Below are 17,486 nucleotides of genomic sequence, written 5' to 3'. Positions count from 1 at the left end.
ATCCTCCTATTCTTAGCTGTCCATGAGCAAGCAGTATAACTCATGCCAATTTGCACCCAGTCACAGCTGGATTTTGAGGGGGCCTGTGGATCTCAAACCCACAGTTAGGTCTGCTTTTTTGAATTTCACCGTTGAAAATTGTAGCTGTAAAGATACAGTCGTATCTTTAAAGAAAACAAATACTTCAAGGAAAACTACTTGGAGGACTAGAAATACCACCCATCCTCAGTTATGGTCCTTGCACCGAATCTGTGTCCCATGGGAAGGGGCAGTGCTGTCTGGGATTGGTCTGGGAGTTTGCTTCCAGCTGTGCCCCCCTCCCTGGTGTGCTTGTCTTGCTCTCAGTCTGCTGGAAATCTACAGCAAAAACAGGAGAAGTAAAACTCACCTGAACTCCAGAGGAGGGGAGCAACTTGCTTGATAGTTGCAGTTGACCAAGAGGGCGATGGCCATTGAGTAGCTTATTAGCTTGTGAATTTAATGAAATTGCTAATAGATACTTTTCTGTTGGTTGAGGGCAGCTTACTGCTCTCAGCCTGAATAGGGACCTTCCAGTCTTGCCTGCTTATGTGTCTTAGGATTTAGCTTGCCAAGAACTTCTCTTAAATGTTCATTCATGAAGGAAATGGTTGAAAAAGGGGCTCATCCTGTTTTCCAACTTCTTTGCCTGTTGATGGCTTAATGAGTCAGCTAACAACTTTGGAATTTCTCCAAATTAAATGTGGAACGTTTAATCAGCTTTCCAGGAAAATGCCTTAGCAATCACTACCCTCTTCACTCTATAGGAATAACTTTGAATACACTCTGGAAGCCTCCAAGTCCCTCCGACAGAAGCCTGGGGACAGCACAATGACTTACCTGAATAAAGGTCAATTTTACCCAATCACACTGAAAGAAGTCAGCAGCACTGAAGGAATCCATCACCCCATCAGTAAAGTCCGAGTGAGTGGCAGCACTTGTGGTTTCTTGGGAAGGAGGGTGTGCACGATGGCAACCTTAAAGTGCAGCAATCTAGACCAGAGCATCAGCACAGAGGCCAGCTTAGCTGTGCTCTTACGTCAGTGTGGCTTCCTTTGCTGTCCACCTTCTGCCAGGCCAGCCCATCCTGGCTCAGACTGTTAAGAAGTGGTGTCAGCACTTGTGTGAAGGTGATGCAACAGCTGGAATGAGATCCTTGGATTCTAGTTAGGAGAGCAGTTTTGCTCATCTCTGTTTATGACCCAGAAAGTGCTGTTGTCTGCCTTCCTGTTGGCAGTGGTGTGCCAGGTATACTGTAGTGCCTCAAGTGGAAAAGCCTAAAGCTCCAAACCAAATGTACTCTCTGGCCTTTTCTCTATTTCTCTTTCATGTTTTTGTTTGTTTTTTTTTTTTTTTTTAATCTTTTCCTCTCTCCTTTCAGAGTGTCATTATGGTTGTGTTTGCTGAAGACAAAACAAGGGAAGATCAGCTCAGGCACTGGAAATACTGGCATTCAAGACAGCACACAGCCAAACAAAGATGCATTGACATAGGTAAGGAACACTGTCATTGCTGATGTCAAACTTAAGACCTAATTCCTTGGCAAGGTTCCTTTTTCTGCTAAAGCTTTGTTATTTTAAGGAACTTCTGGATCCCTCTCTCTGCCCTCCATAGCTTTGCTGAAAGACCAGAGAGGGTTTGTGATTGGAGCTAATGCTGTAGTTTTTAGAACTTACTAAAGAGGCTGATTTTTTTTTGAGGTTTTTGATTGGTGGGGTTTAGGGTTTTGTATTGGGAAATCCAACAGTCCCCTGCAGACATTAGGTTTTCTTAGAATATCCTGGTGCTTGTAGCTAAGACACAGCTTGTAGTCCCAGTGGCTGTCCTAAATATTGTGTTTCTTCAAAGGACAAGATCCTTGTAGAAATACCTCAAGACTAATGATCCTCCCTCCCACAGCTTTGCTCACAACTCGTCTTTGGTACATGTAAAAAAGAAAACACTGCAAATTTCCACTTGCCTCCAGACAAGGCTGGGGCTGGCTGGGTTCCAGCCTTCTCTGGCTGAAGACTGGGCTGTACTCCTCGTCCCTTCCTTCTGTGAATCAAAGCAGGGATTAATCACTTGGCACTTAAAGCAGACGCGCATGCAAATCTTTGTTTGTTATTGAAGGAGTTTTATTGAGAGCTTATGTCCTTGCCATACAGGGTAGAGTTTCCCCGCATATAGCACAGAACACCTCATATTTGGGATCTGCCTTTGTCCCTGGAGTTTCTAGTTTAGAATTTTTGCAAGTCCCATTTTACTCCTTCCTCCTGTTTGTTGAGGATTTTTTTGTGTGTGAGAACCATTTCCAGCCTCCTTCAAGATCCATTCCTAAGGTACAGTTCAGCTTCTTTTTGCCCCCAAGGGGCTGCTGAAGAGTTACAGTTTCTGGCTGCTTCATGTCATTAAGGACCCAGGTAATATCTCCTCTTCCTCTCTCTCCTGAACCCTTCTGTCTAACAGCTGACTACAAGGAGAGCTTCAACACCATCAGCAACATTGAGGAGATCGCATACAATGCCATATCCTTCACCTGGGACATCAACGAGGAAGCAAAGGTATGTGACCACGATTGTATTTCCTGTCCTTTTAGCAGATTCAGGGGCTGGGGGAAGGGAAGGGTGTGTGGCCTACCTGGTGATTAGCGTGTAACAAGTTTGTTTACGCTCTTACATTAGGCAAAACCTTTTGGCTATTTCTTAAGAGGGTTTGCATGTGCAACTGGGAGGGCTTTGCAACTGCTTTAGGGTTCTTGGCAGAAGTGCCTGCCTGAGAGACAAGTACTGACAGAAGGAAGCACGGAGCGTTTGCCGAGCAGATGAGGTGGCGCGGGAGGTGCGATGGAGCGTAGCTGGGCTTGGCACCGAGCACAGCCGCCCCGGGGGAGGCAGGGGGCAGCTGCTGGGGAGCTCAGGCTCCAGCCACGGGCTTGCCTTCCACCAAAGAGGGAGCAGCTGTGGCCTCTGAGCTCCCAAAGCATGCGTTGCTTAAACCGCAGATCCCAACACCCAGTGACCTATTTCAAACTAGAACAGCCTCCTGGTGAACTCTGGTTTGATCTTTCCTCAGAACTGTGGGTGCTTTTGTAGGTGTGTAGGTACAGGAAGCTTCCCTAGCTAGTAGCTAACTGCAGCTGTTTGAGCCACTCTGGCTTTTGGAAAAGGCTTGTGTATCTCCTAGGTTCAAGGAAGCAGGTCAAAGCTGGTGGAGCCAGCTCAGTTCTAAAGGCATTTCTCACTGGTTAGTTGCTGGAGTCAAAGTGAAGGAGTTTTCTTTTGAGAATTTCATTACTGCCTGGGTTTTCTTCAAAAGTTTGGAATGGTTTCCATTCATTTTTGGAGACTGGCTGTTTCCTTGGCAGTACTAGTAACTGGTACCAGCAATCAGTACCAGTAGTCACCAGCATCATGGGGAAAAACACTGATGGCTGCAGAGTGCCGTGTCTAGGGAGAGCCTGGCCTGGGGGGACCTGGGAACTCTCAGCAAAGAACACAGCTCCTTCTCTGGAGCTGTGTGTGCTCCTGCTCTGCAAGAGGAGCAAGGGCTGGTGTCACTGCACAGAGCTTGCTGTCACCACAAACTGTGCTCTGTCCTGCACAAGGGCTGTGGAGAAGACGTTGTATGGGGGACTGCTGTTAGGTTTCAGCTCTGTGGGAGAAGTTTGGGATGCTTAGCAGACAGCAGTGAGGAGCTGTGTGTGCTGCTGCTGAAAGTGCTGCTTTGCAATGTGTGGGACATTACTTTTGAAGCTGGTGTTGGGTGCCAGGATTCCTTTTTTACCGGATTTGGCTTCGGTTGGGTTGAGAGGGCTGGCAGGGAGGGCCTTATCTGCTGGAGGATGCTAAAAGGCTGACATGATTTCTAAAACATGAAGCACTTCACTTTGTTCACAAACAGAAGAGCTGTCAAAAGGAGTCAGTAAGTATTATCCTGCTGCCATAGCCAGTCAGACATTTAACTAACCAAGGTAGTCGGTGTCTACGAGGTATGCAAAGGCTTAGGATTTGCACACAGGGGTGGATCATGCAGACAGAACAATGCAAGTCCTCAAGGAGCTGGAAGCACTTTCTGCAGCTGCCTCTCTGCTGGCTGAGCCACTCTGCAGCAGTAGGGATGGGCCCTTAACTCAGGAGCAGGGCTCACAGCTGGTGCTGGGAACTTTGTGGCTCAAAGTTCTGCCATCTTTGATGGCTCAAAGGAAAGCCATCCCTTCCTACCAGGTAGCTATTGCTGAGTTACTGTTCAGACCCCTGAATGAATAGTTTCAGTCTAAAATGAAATTGCCAATAGCATCTTGAAAAGATCTAAGGACCCTCATGGTGATATTTCACCTGGGGACTGAGCTTCATGGGATGAAGTGGTGAGGGGAGCTGTGAGACAGACTGGTTTTTAGCTACAGAGCAAATTTGCCTCCAGATTCACAGTCTTAGTGTGTGAGATCCATATACTGAGTCCTGGTTTATATGAACTTCCAGAATGTGCAAGCCTTGACTCTTGGGATCAGAATCATATTAAGACAAAAATACCCTTGACTTCAGTATTTAAAGAATTGGCATTTTTAGCAAGGGCTCCATGTTCTTAAGTGTCTGTTTAACTTCATTTTTTCCCCTGAGTGGATGTGTTTTATCAGTGACTGAATTTCTCACCAGAAGAGCTGCAGTTCTTTCTCTACTTCTGTGATCTTATCAGGAGATGTCTGAGCCAATTTCAACAATTTTTATTGCATGGTTCATTTACCTTGTATGCTCTTGCTCTCTCTTTTCCTTTCCCTCCCTGCCCCCCAACCCCTGACAGCAGTCTTAAAGTATATGAAGAAAGCAGGGAATAGATAGAGCTGAGTTTCTGATGTTACAGAAATTCCTTCACAGTAATAAATACAGTGTTTATATTTAATAACAGCAGAAGTGCTGCATAGACAGTATGTTTAACCAGCCAGCAAGCCTTGATCATTAGAAATTTGCTTCCTGAGCCCTGGAGTTACCTGGACCAGAGCCAGGTGATTCTTCTGGGCTTGCTGCTTCTCCCGTTTCCCTCTTGCTTTTGCTTCCAGTTTGCTGTGGAAATGATTAGATCCTGTGCAGCCATGTCAAATGGGAGGTCATGAGGCTCTGTGTCTGGGCTTTCTGATGTAGTTACTCGTTTGGACACACAGGGTGTGTGTCAGATTTAAGGCAGAAATAGCAAATTATCACAAGGAGTTGCCCATAGCAGCTCTGGGACCATGTACTTACTTTCTTGTGGGGATGTACAGGAATATTGCACTTCTGCCACTGTGTCTGTTCAGGAGGGTGTCGCCTGCCTGAGAGTGCTTTGCCAGTGCCCTTGGGACACTAAGGGGGTTTAGTAAACTGCACCCTTCTGGTGAAGAAACGCTCTTTTCATACAGTACAAGTCGTGTGCTCCTTTGTAGCAAGGAAAATTCTGTGGATTTCACAGCTGTGGATTTGTGGGATGGAAAAAGGATGTTTGGGATGCCCTCAGTAACAAGTATTTCCCAGTTGCATTGTGCTGGGAGAGCTGAGAGCAAGGCCAGGGCTCTGGTCACTGGACACATTGGACAGGCCTGGCTCTGCACAGCCGGAGTCGTCCCACAGCTGCTGCATTGCTGTGCTGTTCGTGAGCCCTTGGGTGTAGAAGGCAGGGGTATTTCATGCATGACAGACACTTCCCACTCTGGGACCATACCGTGTCCATGGATTTCAGAGCAAATGTGCTTCTCTCTGGCAGCTCCTCTCTGCCCTCTTCTGTTGTTTTGGGACATCACAGGAGCTGCTGGAAGCAGCCACTTCACAGCAGAGGCTGGTTTAAGTATTCTCTGACCTTTGCTAGAGTGTGTTCAAGCTGGAAAAGGGCCCAGGATCCAAAGCCTCCTTGCTCTGAGCCAGTGAAGGGAACAAGGGGTGGGGAGGAAGGCCAGACTTTGAAAGAGGCAACCTGCCCTGAAGTGGTACTGTTGAGATTTGAAGGAGATGAGGATTAGAAAGATTGTCAGGAGACACTGTAGAGTGGGGAAGCACTGATTCAGGTGGGCTTTCAGATGTCTGTATTAGAGATGAGGTCTGATCCCATCACCTGACAGAACAGGAAAGGGAATAGTTGAATGGGGAGACAATCATGCTTTGTGAGCAGAAAAGAGAAGAGGGTGGACTAGAAAATTAGTTGATGAACTGGTGGGTTGTTGAATGGGGCATTTAAGAAAGCCAGTGTAGCTACTCAATCAGGAGCCATCCTGCTTGAGTGGAAGCATGATCCGATGAGTGGTGAGATGTGTAGCTGATACTCACTTGCATGCAGCAGGTAATGCTGGAGTTACCCTGAGGCTTGTGGAGACTTCAAACAGTTTCCCACCCCATGATGGATGTCTGCCGTGGGCAGACAGTCAAGGTGGGGTTCTTCTCCTGCAGAGAAGCTTTCAGATCTCTGAACACAAGCTCGTCATCTTTTGCGTCTATGACTTCATTAGGGACAGGGTGTCTAGAGCTGGGATGCAGCTTTCTCCAGAGGTATCTGCCCCTTCTTGTTGACTGAGCAGGCTTGGCTATATTTGAAATGTGGGAATGTTAGAAGTAGGGAATAGGAATCCTTGCATCCCTTTTTGTGTCTTTGTCCCCCATGTCAGTCAGAAAAAATGGTTGTAGTTTCAGGTCATGAGTTTTTGAGGCTGGTATCCATCTCTTTCCAAGTTCATGCCAGGCTCTCTTTTCCTTGGTTGGAAGTCAATAAAGGTCTTTTAATGAAGATTGCCACTATGTGTGCAGTTAAATGCACATTTCATACTGCTCTTCCTAATGTTGGCTGTTGTCCTGTTATCTCTGCTATGTTACCCGTTAGCTGCGAAGCAAATTCTGTCCCTTAACTCTGGCCTGGGGACATGGCCTGCTCTCAGGTCAGTGGCAGTTGAACAATCTGGACAGATTGGTTTCACCAGGGTTAACTGGCTTTGCTGGATCCTGCTTTGCTCAAATCCTGTCTGAGCTCTTGCCCTGTGGAGCAGGAGGGTTGGGGCCTCTTGTCTGAACAGGGTGAGTTGTTGTCTGCGCAGTGACTGGAAGAGCCTCCCTGGCTGTTTCTGTAGCTCTGACAGGGCAGGATCCAGCCCTTGTGCTGGGGCACCCCTTGTGCTGGGGCACCCCTTCTGGCTTCCCAAGGGGCCCCTTCTGAAAAGCAGCATTGCTTCCAGTAGCTCCCAGAGAAGGGCCCCTGTGGAGGTCTTTGGTCTGGCTTGCTATAGGCTGGGTAATGGGACTGTAGCCAAAAATGATGTCACTGCACGTTAAGGGTTCTATTGTCCTCCTATTCCTTCACTCCCAAAAAAATAAAAAGGCTTTATAAGCTAGATTCTGTATTGAAAAGACTCTTTCTACTAAAAGGGGATCCATGGAGAGAGTGTAACAGGCATTTTGAGCTCAAGAATATCATGACAGAGCTTTTTGCTGCCTTTTCACCAAAGAGAAGATGCTGTAGTGTCTCTTAACTGATGCCCTGAATGACAGAGCAACTAAACAGTACTTTTTTATTACTTTTTTTTTTTTGTCCAAGAAGAGTAGAATGGTCCTAATATTATGGTAATTTGCATCTAATTTGGGATAGCCTCTTGAAATAGAAAATTAGGCAATATGGGTGGTCTTCTTGGCAGATCCTCCCATGTGTTGGCAAGATTATTTTGTTTAGAGTTCAGTTTTTGGAGAGGGTGGATCTCTTGCTACAGCTTGAAGTGAGGCTGGGTGGTATACTACTGATTTATTTTAAGAGCTTATTCTAGCATAATCCTCCCTTGGTGTTCACTGTAGGAAGAATTTAAACTTTTTTGATTGATGAATATTGCATACATTTATATGGATGCCATTGTAATGAAGCAGCAGTCATATGCCTCATTAAAAAAGGTGTTGCCACCTTCAGCAGCATTGAGGAGGTACAGGTTTGACTAGTTGGAAATGAAACTATGAAATGTGATGAGTCAAACATACTTAAAGGAAAGAGATTGGTGTGAAGCCAAGGCTGCAGACCACAAATGCTTTGAGGCAGGTACACACAGCCTTTGGAGCAGTGACATAGGAAAGTCATAGCAAGTATTGCTTACCTGCCTCTGAACGCTGACCTCTCCCTCCTCTGTCCTGGCTTTTCTGGAAAACAAGCGTATGCTGCCCTTGATTTTAAGCATTGCCAACTAGAAGCAAGTTTTCAACCCAGTATTTTATCTGAGCTTCATGTCCCAAGCCTCTGCCATTGTCTTCCAAGTAGGAGCTCACAGAATGTTTTCCAAAGCTGAAAGGAAAATCTCTTGACATTAGGTTTTCTGTAGAGAAAACTAGGAGGTGACTTTTTGTTTTTCTTTTCCCATTTCTCTATTTCTTTTCTGTCTGATGGCAACTTTTTCTTTTCAGCCATTTTTGTGCCTTTATAGCCTTAATTCTGTTTTGTGTTTTGTTGTTGTGTTTCAGCTTTTGTCATTGTTTTTGTCATTCTGTTGTTGTTGTTGATGTGGGGGGGTGCATTAGGTTTTTTTGGTGGGGTTTTTTGTTGTTTATTTGTTGTTTGAGTTTTTTTCAACATGTTGTCACAGTTTTTGCCAAACTGCTGGTTTTACTTTCTTTCCAACCAACGTAACAAAACCTGGCCCAGCAGCTTTACCTTATCAAAGCCTGGGGTGGGAGGAAGCATCAGTAGGACTGGGAACCATTATCCCCATGTTTCCCAGGTGTTGTGAGCAGAGACATTCCTGTATTTCCTTGCCTCAGAACAGGTTGGAATAAAAATCAGCATTGCTCTTTGTGAGCAGGAATATGTATTATCCTTTCATTACCATTCCTTTTTGTTTTGTTGGTGGAGTAAACTTGCTAGGAGGATGTTCTTTATTTGGAGGTGGATCGTATTTCCCACTTGTCATTCCTTGACATGGTGTGGGACCCATGATGACCTCTGTGTAGGTCACCCAGATTGGGATTGGTACGTTTGAATGCAAACTCCCTCACCTGGGCTGCGGGCAGGATGGTGCTGGGTCTGCCTGAGCGGAGCTGGAGCGGATGCAGCCCCATCACCCGTCTGCCAGACAAGCCTTTTTTGGAGCATCCGATCCCAAAGGCAGGAGGAACCCACAGGTGCATGAATTGCCCAATTTTATCTCTTTCCTGGCTCACCTCCTGCTGATGCAAAACCTGTGGTGCGTGTGGGAGGTGAAGAAACGAATGTGGGAGCAGTAAGATTAGCCACCTCTCAGGTGATCTTACCAAAGTGTGGGTTTGGGGTTTTTTTTCTTTAAAATACAGAAGAGTCTTCCCAGGGCTGCTTTCTTAGGACATGCCTTCGTGGATGTGTGCAGGCAGACCTGTGCTTGCCCTGCCTGCACTCGGAGCTGCTTGGCTCTCACCCAGAGCCAATCTTGGAAGCCACGTAGCTACCCTGGCACAAGGTAGTGCCCAGGTTGACAGCTCTGCCTTTCAGAAGGGCTTGGAACTCTGCTGGTGTACTTCATAAGGCTTTGGGACAGAAGATATTTTCCATCCAACCAGCTTCCAGTATAGAGGAAACATATGGGGACCAATCTTTAGAAAATACTCTGGGTTTTTTTCCTCTTTGCTGTTCTATTTGTCCAAACCTTTAGAGAAACCATATGATTTCAGCTATCCACATTGAAATTACAAACTTTGAGCTTCTGGTTAATTTTTCTTTATGGGAGAGGGAGACACTGCCTTTGTGTCAGGAAAATGGTCTCTAGATCCACTGGAATCCCTTTGCCTACTGTATTTTGGGCATAACATTGAAACTATTAAGTCAAGGCCAAGAAAAGCAGCTGCATTCCCTGGAAAGAAGCTCATTGCAGTTTAACCTGTCTCTGGTTGTGTTGTAGGCTCCAAACTCTGTATTCTGTACAAACACAGTCATCCAAGATCAAAAACATCCTGACAATTTTAAGTTGAATATGACATAGGCTGAATATAACATAGCCTGGAATATCTCCTATGAAGACAGGCTGAAGAGTTGGGGTTGTACAGCCTGAAGTAGAGATGGCTCTGGAGAGACCTTAGAACACCTTCCAGTACCAAAAGGAGGCCTAAAAGACTGCTGGAGGGGGACTTTTTACAGGGGCTTACAGTGATACAGAGCAAGGGTGAATGGTTTCAAACTGACAGATTCAGATTAGGTATTAGGAGGAAATTCTTCACTGTGAGGGGTGCTAAGGCACTGTAACAGGCTTCCCAGAGAAGCTATGGATGCCTTGTTCCTGGAAGTGTTTAAGGCCAGGTTGGATGGGATTTTGAGCCTTCTGGTCTGGTGAAATGTGTCCCTGCCCATAACATGGGGGGCTGGACTAGATGATCTTTGAGGTCCCTTCCAACCCAAACTGTTCTGTGGTTAAAATAAGAGGCTTTTGTGTACTAGTGTGCGAAAAGAGCTAAGGTTTTTACCTGAATTCTGAATAGAGAAAGAAATATTCAGTGGAGTTGGATTGTTGAGTAATGTCTTAATCCTTTAGACACAGAAATATAAAGGATCACAAATAGGAGGAGATAATACCATTTACCTGCCTTCTCTTGAAACGAAATAAGTGTGAACAAGGTGATGAGCCTAGAAAAGTCCCAAGTCTGCCTGTCCTTATCCAGAAGGATGTACAGGACTTTGCCTGTGTTTGCTCTGACTAGTCAGAGTTCATGGTGTGCTAGCACAAGTTGCTCCCCATTGCCTGTGGCAGCCCCGGCTGCCATGGGTGAGAACTACACTGCTCCTTTCCAGCTGGGCAGATGAGCCTGCACAAGGTGGCATTCCATCTAGAGCTGCTGCATATGTAGCCTTTGGACTCATCAGAATTGCTAGTGCTTTTTGCGTGGCAGAAGAGTACGGCGTCCAAGATAAACGGAGGAGAAGAGATCTGGGTATGCAAGCCTTCATTTAAAAAAGGCATCTTTCATCTCGCTGACAGAGAGGTTCCTGCAGCACTTTGATTGCCCTTTAATTATGTCTGTTTTTCCTGGTTTGTTTGAAAGGCAGATCTTGTTAAAAAAGGTGCTGTGTGGAAAGAACTTGGCTGTCTCTGCTGCCCTTCCTTGAGGGCACACGGCAGAGCTGTCGGATTAATTTTTTTCTGCATTATTAAAATGGAAGATTGTTTCTCGTGGATTTGAATGTAGGCACGGTGTGTTCCTCCCACCTTAGGTGAGGAGGGGCATGAGGGGTCGCATGGTTAAAGCAGACAGAGAAGTCATGAGGTCTGACTTCTTCCCACGCTAACTTCCAGCATGATCCCAGAGGAGGTGCTTTAATCCTTCTGCCTTCAGTCTTTTGTTGTGTGCAGCTGGGCTGCCCCAAAGGCTGCAGGAAACCCAGCATGGTGTTGGGGAAAGGAGGCTCTAGTGTTGGGGTGAATGCCAGGTGTGGGAGGCTAGCAGTTTGTAGCAGCTCACAGTTTTCATGCTGTTTGATTTTATCTGATATTCCACCATTGTGAAGTCATTTGCCTCAATGAGTATCTCAGCTTTTTTTTTCAAAGGAGTTAGAAAAAGCATGGAAAAAATCAACAGAAAAAAAAAAAAGGGAATAAAGCCTGCCTTGGGTTAGAGAGAAAAGCCTGGCTATATGATAGCCTAGATATATGTAGTCAAATATAGACTAGAGGCTCAACTGCCGAGCAAGCAAAATAACTCGAGAACAGGTTTCTAATCCCTTTACAAATCTCAGTTTTAAAGAAAATCTGCGTAACTTTTGAGGGCTTGACTCATGTGTGTAAGTGCCCAGGCTTGACAGTGCTCTATTTTTAAGTGCTGTCTTTATGTTGAATCTTGGGAGGTGAGATGAAAATGTTTTTTTTTTTAAAGTAACAACAAATCTTAATATAGCTGAGAATGCGGAACTGCCCTTAGAAAAATAGGTTGGACACATGAAAAGGAATCTTGCTCAGCAGGCTGAAGACGCAGAGCAACTTCTGCGGTTACGTTTTTCTTTCTTCTGGCACTTTTGGGGTGGGGATGTAGCTGATGCAGTCACTTGGCCTTACATTTCATTTCTAATGTAAGTCAAATATTCCTGTACATTAAGAACCTGGCTGAAACTGTCTTAGCCCAAACTGGAAAAGCTGTGTGCTAAAATTCTGTTTTGTGAAACTTGAGGCAACCTGAAGTTGCACAAAAATAGGAGTTACAGGGTGCATAGGGAGAAATAAATGCTCCTTTTGAGCTGAAATGGTTTAGTACAAACAGAAGACAGGCTGGCGCTCTGTTGCTTCAGAGATGTGATTAGGTTTTAGTTGTCATCTCCTGCCTAGAGTCCTGAAGATTTTGGCATGAAAATGAAGTCAGCTGCTTAAAGCCAAAGCTAATCAAATGAGGAGACTCTAAAGTAGGAGGATAATCTTTGACATCTGACAGGCAGTCCTAAATTCCCATGGGATACCTGTGCAGCTCTGCTGTACTAACATGTGTCTATTGTGCTGAGACCAGCTCTTCTACCTTCAGCCCAGTGGGGTTTGTGTGGCTGGTAAGCCATAAAAACTGAAAACATGAACTTGAAGTCTCAGGAGAGAAGTGACACCATGTGCTAGGGAACTACTGACTGATGCTGCACACTGAATCTTCTGGTGTCCAGTGGTGTGAAACTCATTTGAGGGATTTCACAGAAATTTCAAGACAGTGGTGGACCTGCTGATGTGGCTGCTTGGGCATGTTTTTCTTAAAGATTGTAGTCATTTTTTTTCATACAGAAATTAGTTGAATGAATATTCAGTATAGGTAAATTTACAATTAAAATTTAAAATGTAAAAATATGCAAACACCAGAGTTGAGGGTCTTTTAAAAAACAAAACCCCTGCTCAGGGAACTCAATTATTCAGGGTGTGCATACATCTGATTACCAAGCTCCCAAGCTGGTGAGAGCAGCTCTTCAAACTCCTTGAAGCTTTCCCCCGGGGTGTACCAGCACTGCAGGCAAAATGCCCTTGTAAAGCCAAAGGTAGGAAGAAGGGAAGTGGGGTGGATAAAAGCAGGCAAAGCCATCCTTTGGGTTAGACTGGGGAAGACTGCAAAGAGCTTATTTTAAAATAATTTTCCTGACTGCGATTTGCCATGTATTTAATGCTTTCACAAAAAGGTGTCTTGGAACAGCGTGGGTTTGGGATGCTGGGGCGCAGGCTGGAGGGTGAGTGGGCATTGAGCACCAGCTCCCCTGGCATCCTGCACATCTTCCTGGCTTCAGTCCCCGCAGAGGCAGCAGTGTGGGTCAGGGGCTCTGCCGATGTGCTGTGCTGGCTGGCTTGGGTGGTGTTTCACTCATTCCATGTCCCTTGGCACAGCAGGCCTTGGTGGGGACATGGGAATTGGAATCTCTGGGATGGTGTGTGCGCAGGAGGGAATAGAGGGGCTGTTTGCTGAGCAGCTGCACTGCCCTCTCAGGGCACAGGGGCTGCAGCATGTGAACCCCCAATATTCAGACAGCTTATTACGAGAGAAGTCCCTCACCTGCACTATTTTTCCTCCCTGCCCCAGCTTTTTATACAGCTATATTATACATGGCTGGGAAAAATCAATGGTTATAAATTATCACCAGATCAGGGTTTTACATTTCCACCTCCCGTCGTTGTTAAAACTGGTAAAGGATGTTGCAGAACCCGTGTGAGGAGGACGTAGATAAATAAGCAGCCCTAGCAAAGGCGCAGCCTGTGAGCGCCCCTGCAGCTCCGGGAGGTGGCACCAGCTCGCTGCTCCAGTGCTGCTGGTGGAGGCTCCACCGAGGGAGCCATCGGGTGCCGGGATGGTGCTCCTGCACAATCTCTGGGAAGGTGCTTCTGGCTCCCAAGGCTTTGATTGGTTTTTAAAGCAGTGAGTTCCCAGCCTTTATTCTTCAGGCACAGGAGAGAAGCCGTTGCAGGTCTTGGTGGCTCGTAGATTCCTGGTAATTAATCCTTACAGCTTTGGAGATGTGCCACTAATAGGCATTGTGTCCATAGAAAAGCCTGGCACACTGCAAGCCCATTATCTAGATACAAAGTACTCTGGTCTATCTGCTCATATCCACTTAAGGATATTTCTTTACTCTCAAGCAGCATTGGACTTGTTCTCTGGTTGTGTGTGATTTGTGTTTTTGGGAGGGTTTTTTTTTCAAGCAGTTATGAAAAAGCAGCATTGGACTTGTTCTCTGGTTGTATGTGATTTGTGTTTTTGAGAGGGTTTTTTTTCAAGCAGTTATGAAAATTAAATTAGATATGTTCCAACATGCAATTATTTTTCCCTGTAATTAATTTTTTTGTAAGAATAATGGAAATGTTTCTCTTGCCCTTTCCAGCTGAATGTTTACAGGGTATTGAAGGTCTTACTAAGGAATATTCAAAGTAGTGTTCAATTTAGTGGAAAGCCTGGAAACCTTCACTGGAATAATGGTGTGATTTAAAGATTACATATTGCCTAATATTTTTTTAAAGCTTTTAATAGCCTTTAGAAAAAAACTTCAGCCAAGTACTTTCGAGCATAAGCTGTGCTCATGTCAAACTCATGGAAAGATTTAACTTACCCAGAGTAACATGAATTTTTTGGAACATGGTGGAGTTCTTACCAAGATGCTAATAAATGCTGAGCAGTGAGGATTGATTGTAAGAGCATCCCTTTGTTTTGTAAAAGTTTGATAGTGACATTTGAGTTGGGTGGAAAAGATGGGTGAAGTCTTCCTGAAGTTTGGAGGGTCTGTTGAAATCTGTTTTGGATCAAGTGGCTTTGTCCCCCCAGTGGCTCATGTAAAGATTTAAGAATGTTATATTGCTTCTTGGGGATTTCATGTGGTGTTTCAGAAGAGAGAAGGTGCTGCTCGTAGTGGCAAGGACCAGCATTTGGGCCTCGGAGTCCCCGAGTATCCCTCGCTCAGTGGTCAGCCAGGAGTCCGTGTGTCACTACTGACAGCTGCTGCTTTCCTCTTCTGCAGGTTTTCATTTCTGTGAACTGCCTCAGCACAGATTTTTCCTCTCAGAAGGGAGTTAAAGGCCTGCCCCTGAATCTTCAGATTGACACTTACAGCTACAATAACAGGAGTAACAAACCTGTCCACAGAGCCTACTGCCAAATTAAAGTCTTCTGTGACAAGGTAAGGTTGAATCAATGTGCCAGTGACTGTTTTGGAAAGGCTGCTCCTCAGCTTAGCAGCCTTTTTTTTTTTTTTTTCCCTAATTGTGTCACTTACTATTTTGACTCACTGAAAAGTCCTGTCTGTGTTTAAAAAATTTCAACCCCTTCTACTTGGCTCATACATGTTATGATGACCTCAATTAAATTTGCTGCTGTCAAATGCTGGAGTGCTAAGTGCTCCTGAGCATTGACTTTAGAGAAAGGTCAGTCAGTGGCATACTGACACTGGGAACAGCCTTCAGCAGGAGAAATCATTGCCATTGACTGGAGCAAGTGCAGGCTTGCCTTTTTCTGTTGTGTTGGGTCCTTTTAAATTTCTTCACATTTTCATACTGCATTTGTTACAAAAAACTCCAAACCAATAACTTGCAGAGCTTGTGAACAAAAGATGTACAGCAGCATAAAAAACCCATTTACAAGCTGGATGGGTGCTGTAACTTGACTGCTCTGCCTAATGAATTTAGCACACAGAATTAATGCCTATCCCAAAGCCAGTATTCAACAGAAGCTGTGAAAGAAACAGCAGAAGCTGAGCTGAAAGCAGCTGTAAAAGCTTAACTGAGTTTGCAAATAAAGGCAAATTCTCCATTTTCATAACCTGTTCCTGCCTGAGCAGTCTTTTGAAGGTCCAGGGCAAGTAATGTGTAATGTTACTATTTCCAGAGTGACCAAGATTGTTCTAAGCCATGATAAATGCTTCCTGGATTTCCCCAGTCCTTTTGATTGCTGTGAACCATGTTGACTTCCTAGTTTGCTGATATCCTGCTTGATTTGGGCCTCTTATTCTTTGCATCCAGACTCCATCTTCACAGGGCAGACTCTTTCAGGTGATAGCTCCAGTGCCTCTCCATGCAGCTGCAGGGCTGAGGCAGGTCTGTAACCCCCCCTCTCTGGTCCTGTGCTGGCTTTGCCAGACCTCTTGTGGTCTTGCCTGGTGTTCCCTAGGACAGTGACACAACATTCATCTCATGCACCATTGTTCTGTCTCCGCTTACCTCCCAAAATACACGGTGCCTCTGCACTGTGCCCCTGCTGTAGCATCCCGTTAACTCACCCTGCCACATTTTGTTGTCCATCTCTGGGCTTTGAAATGGGTCCCTCTGCATTCCTGCACAGCTGGGAGAGCTGCCTGTAGCTGCTCCTGTTGTGATACTTTCTGCAGAGAATTTACAGAGATTTAGCAAGGACTCTCCAGAGCCATCTTAAAGACTTGCCAGTAAGCCTAAGAGGCTTGGGTCTCATGAGATTTCTTCAGGCCTTTATTTTTCCTTCTTTTTCTGTTTTCTTTTTCATTTTTCAAGATGAGACTGAAGCAACTGTGTAATCTAATGCTATTTCACCAAAGTAATCTGGGAGTCCTGTGTGCTATCAACCTTTTTTCCCTACAATACAGAGAGGACAGGCTTGATACAGGGTAGGGGGGGATCTTTTTCTCCTAAACTGTCTGATCCATTATTGACACAATGCTAAAATGACTGACAGGCTTGTGCCACTGCTAATAAGACAAATTTGTTAATAAAAAGGCAGATGTGTAGCCAGCATATAGACTCCAATGGCTTCCTTCAAGCTATGGCAGAAATTTCAGCAAATCTAGTAATATAGCAATGCCAGTGCGTCTTTTATTTCCATTTGGGACTTAGACTTACTCTCCGGATTTATTCCTCCAAATACTTTGCACATTGTACCTGAATTAAAAGAGGAGGGAAGAAAGGAAGGAGAAATGTAAATCAAAATCAGAAGAGGATAATAAAATACAAAACTGAATCTTAAAGTACCTTCCTTTCACCCTTCCCTTCTTTTCAGGCTCAACTTCACTCCCTAATTCTCTCCCTTGTCCCTTGCAGCAGTGCAGGGGAATGGGGGCTGTGGTCAGTTCTTCACACATCTCTGATGCTCCTTCCTCCTCAGGAGGAGGACTCCTCACACTCTTCCCTGGCTTCAGCATGGGGTGCCTTCCATGGGAGACAGTTTCCACAAACTTCTCCACCATGAGCCCTTCCCACTGGCTACAGCTCTTCACAAAGAGCTTCAGCAGGGGTCCCTTCCATGGGGTGCAGTTCTTCAGGAACAGGCTTCTCCATGTTGGTGCCCCACAGGGCCACAGGGCAGGACAGCAAACCTGCTCCAGCATGGGCTCCTTTCTCCATGGGGCCAAGGTCCTGCCAGAGCCCTACTCCAGCACAGACTTCCCACAGAATCACAGCCTCCTTTGGCTGTCCACCTGCTCTGGTGTGGGGTCCTGCCGAGGCTGCAGGTGGATCTCTGCTCCCCCATGGACCTCCATGGGCTGCAGGGGCACAGCTGCCCCACCATGGGCTGCACCAGGGGCTGCAGGGGAATCTCTGCTCCAGTGCCTGGCGTCCCCCTTCTGCACTGACCTTGGGA

The 17,486-nt window shown here is 45.6% G+C and overlaps 1 protein-coding gene across 1 annotated transcript in view; it reads left to right on the top strand.

Annotated features, from left to right (window-relative positions):
• Positions 1 to 17,486, top strand: part of GRHL1 (grainyhead like transcription factor 1) — a 37,681-nt gene that overhangs the window by 9,537 nt on the left and 10,658 nt on the right. Inside the window, exons 6-9 of the mRNA XM_041421209.1 lie at positions 786 to 942; positions 1,400 to 1,511; positions 2,467 to 2,561; positions 14,902 to 15,060. Coding sequence (XP_041277143.1) covers positions 786 to 942; positions 1,400 to 1,511; positions 2,467 to 2,561; positions 14,902 to 15,060 — 523 coding nt within the window. The remainder of the gene's footprint in view (positions 1 to 785; positions 943 to 1,399; positions 1,512 to 2,466; positions 2,562 to 14,901; positions 15,061 to 17,486) is intronic.

The sequence above is a fragment of the Onychostruthus taczanowskii genome, unplaced genomic scaffold (assembly GCF_017590055.1).
Source record: "Onychostruthus taczanowskii isolate IOZ18803 unplaced genomic scaffold, ASM1759005v1 scaffold11, whole genome shotgun sequence".
Taxonomy (NCBI): Eukaryota; Metazoa; Chordata; class Aves; order Passeriformes; family Passeridae; genus Onychostruthus; species Onychostruthus taczanowskii.
Note: the sequence above shows the minus strand (reverse complement) of the source record. Positions and strands in the feature narration are given on the sequence as shown.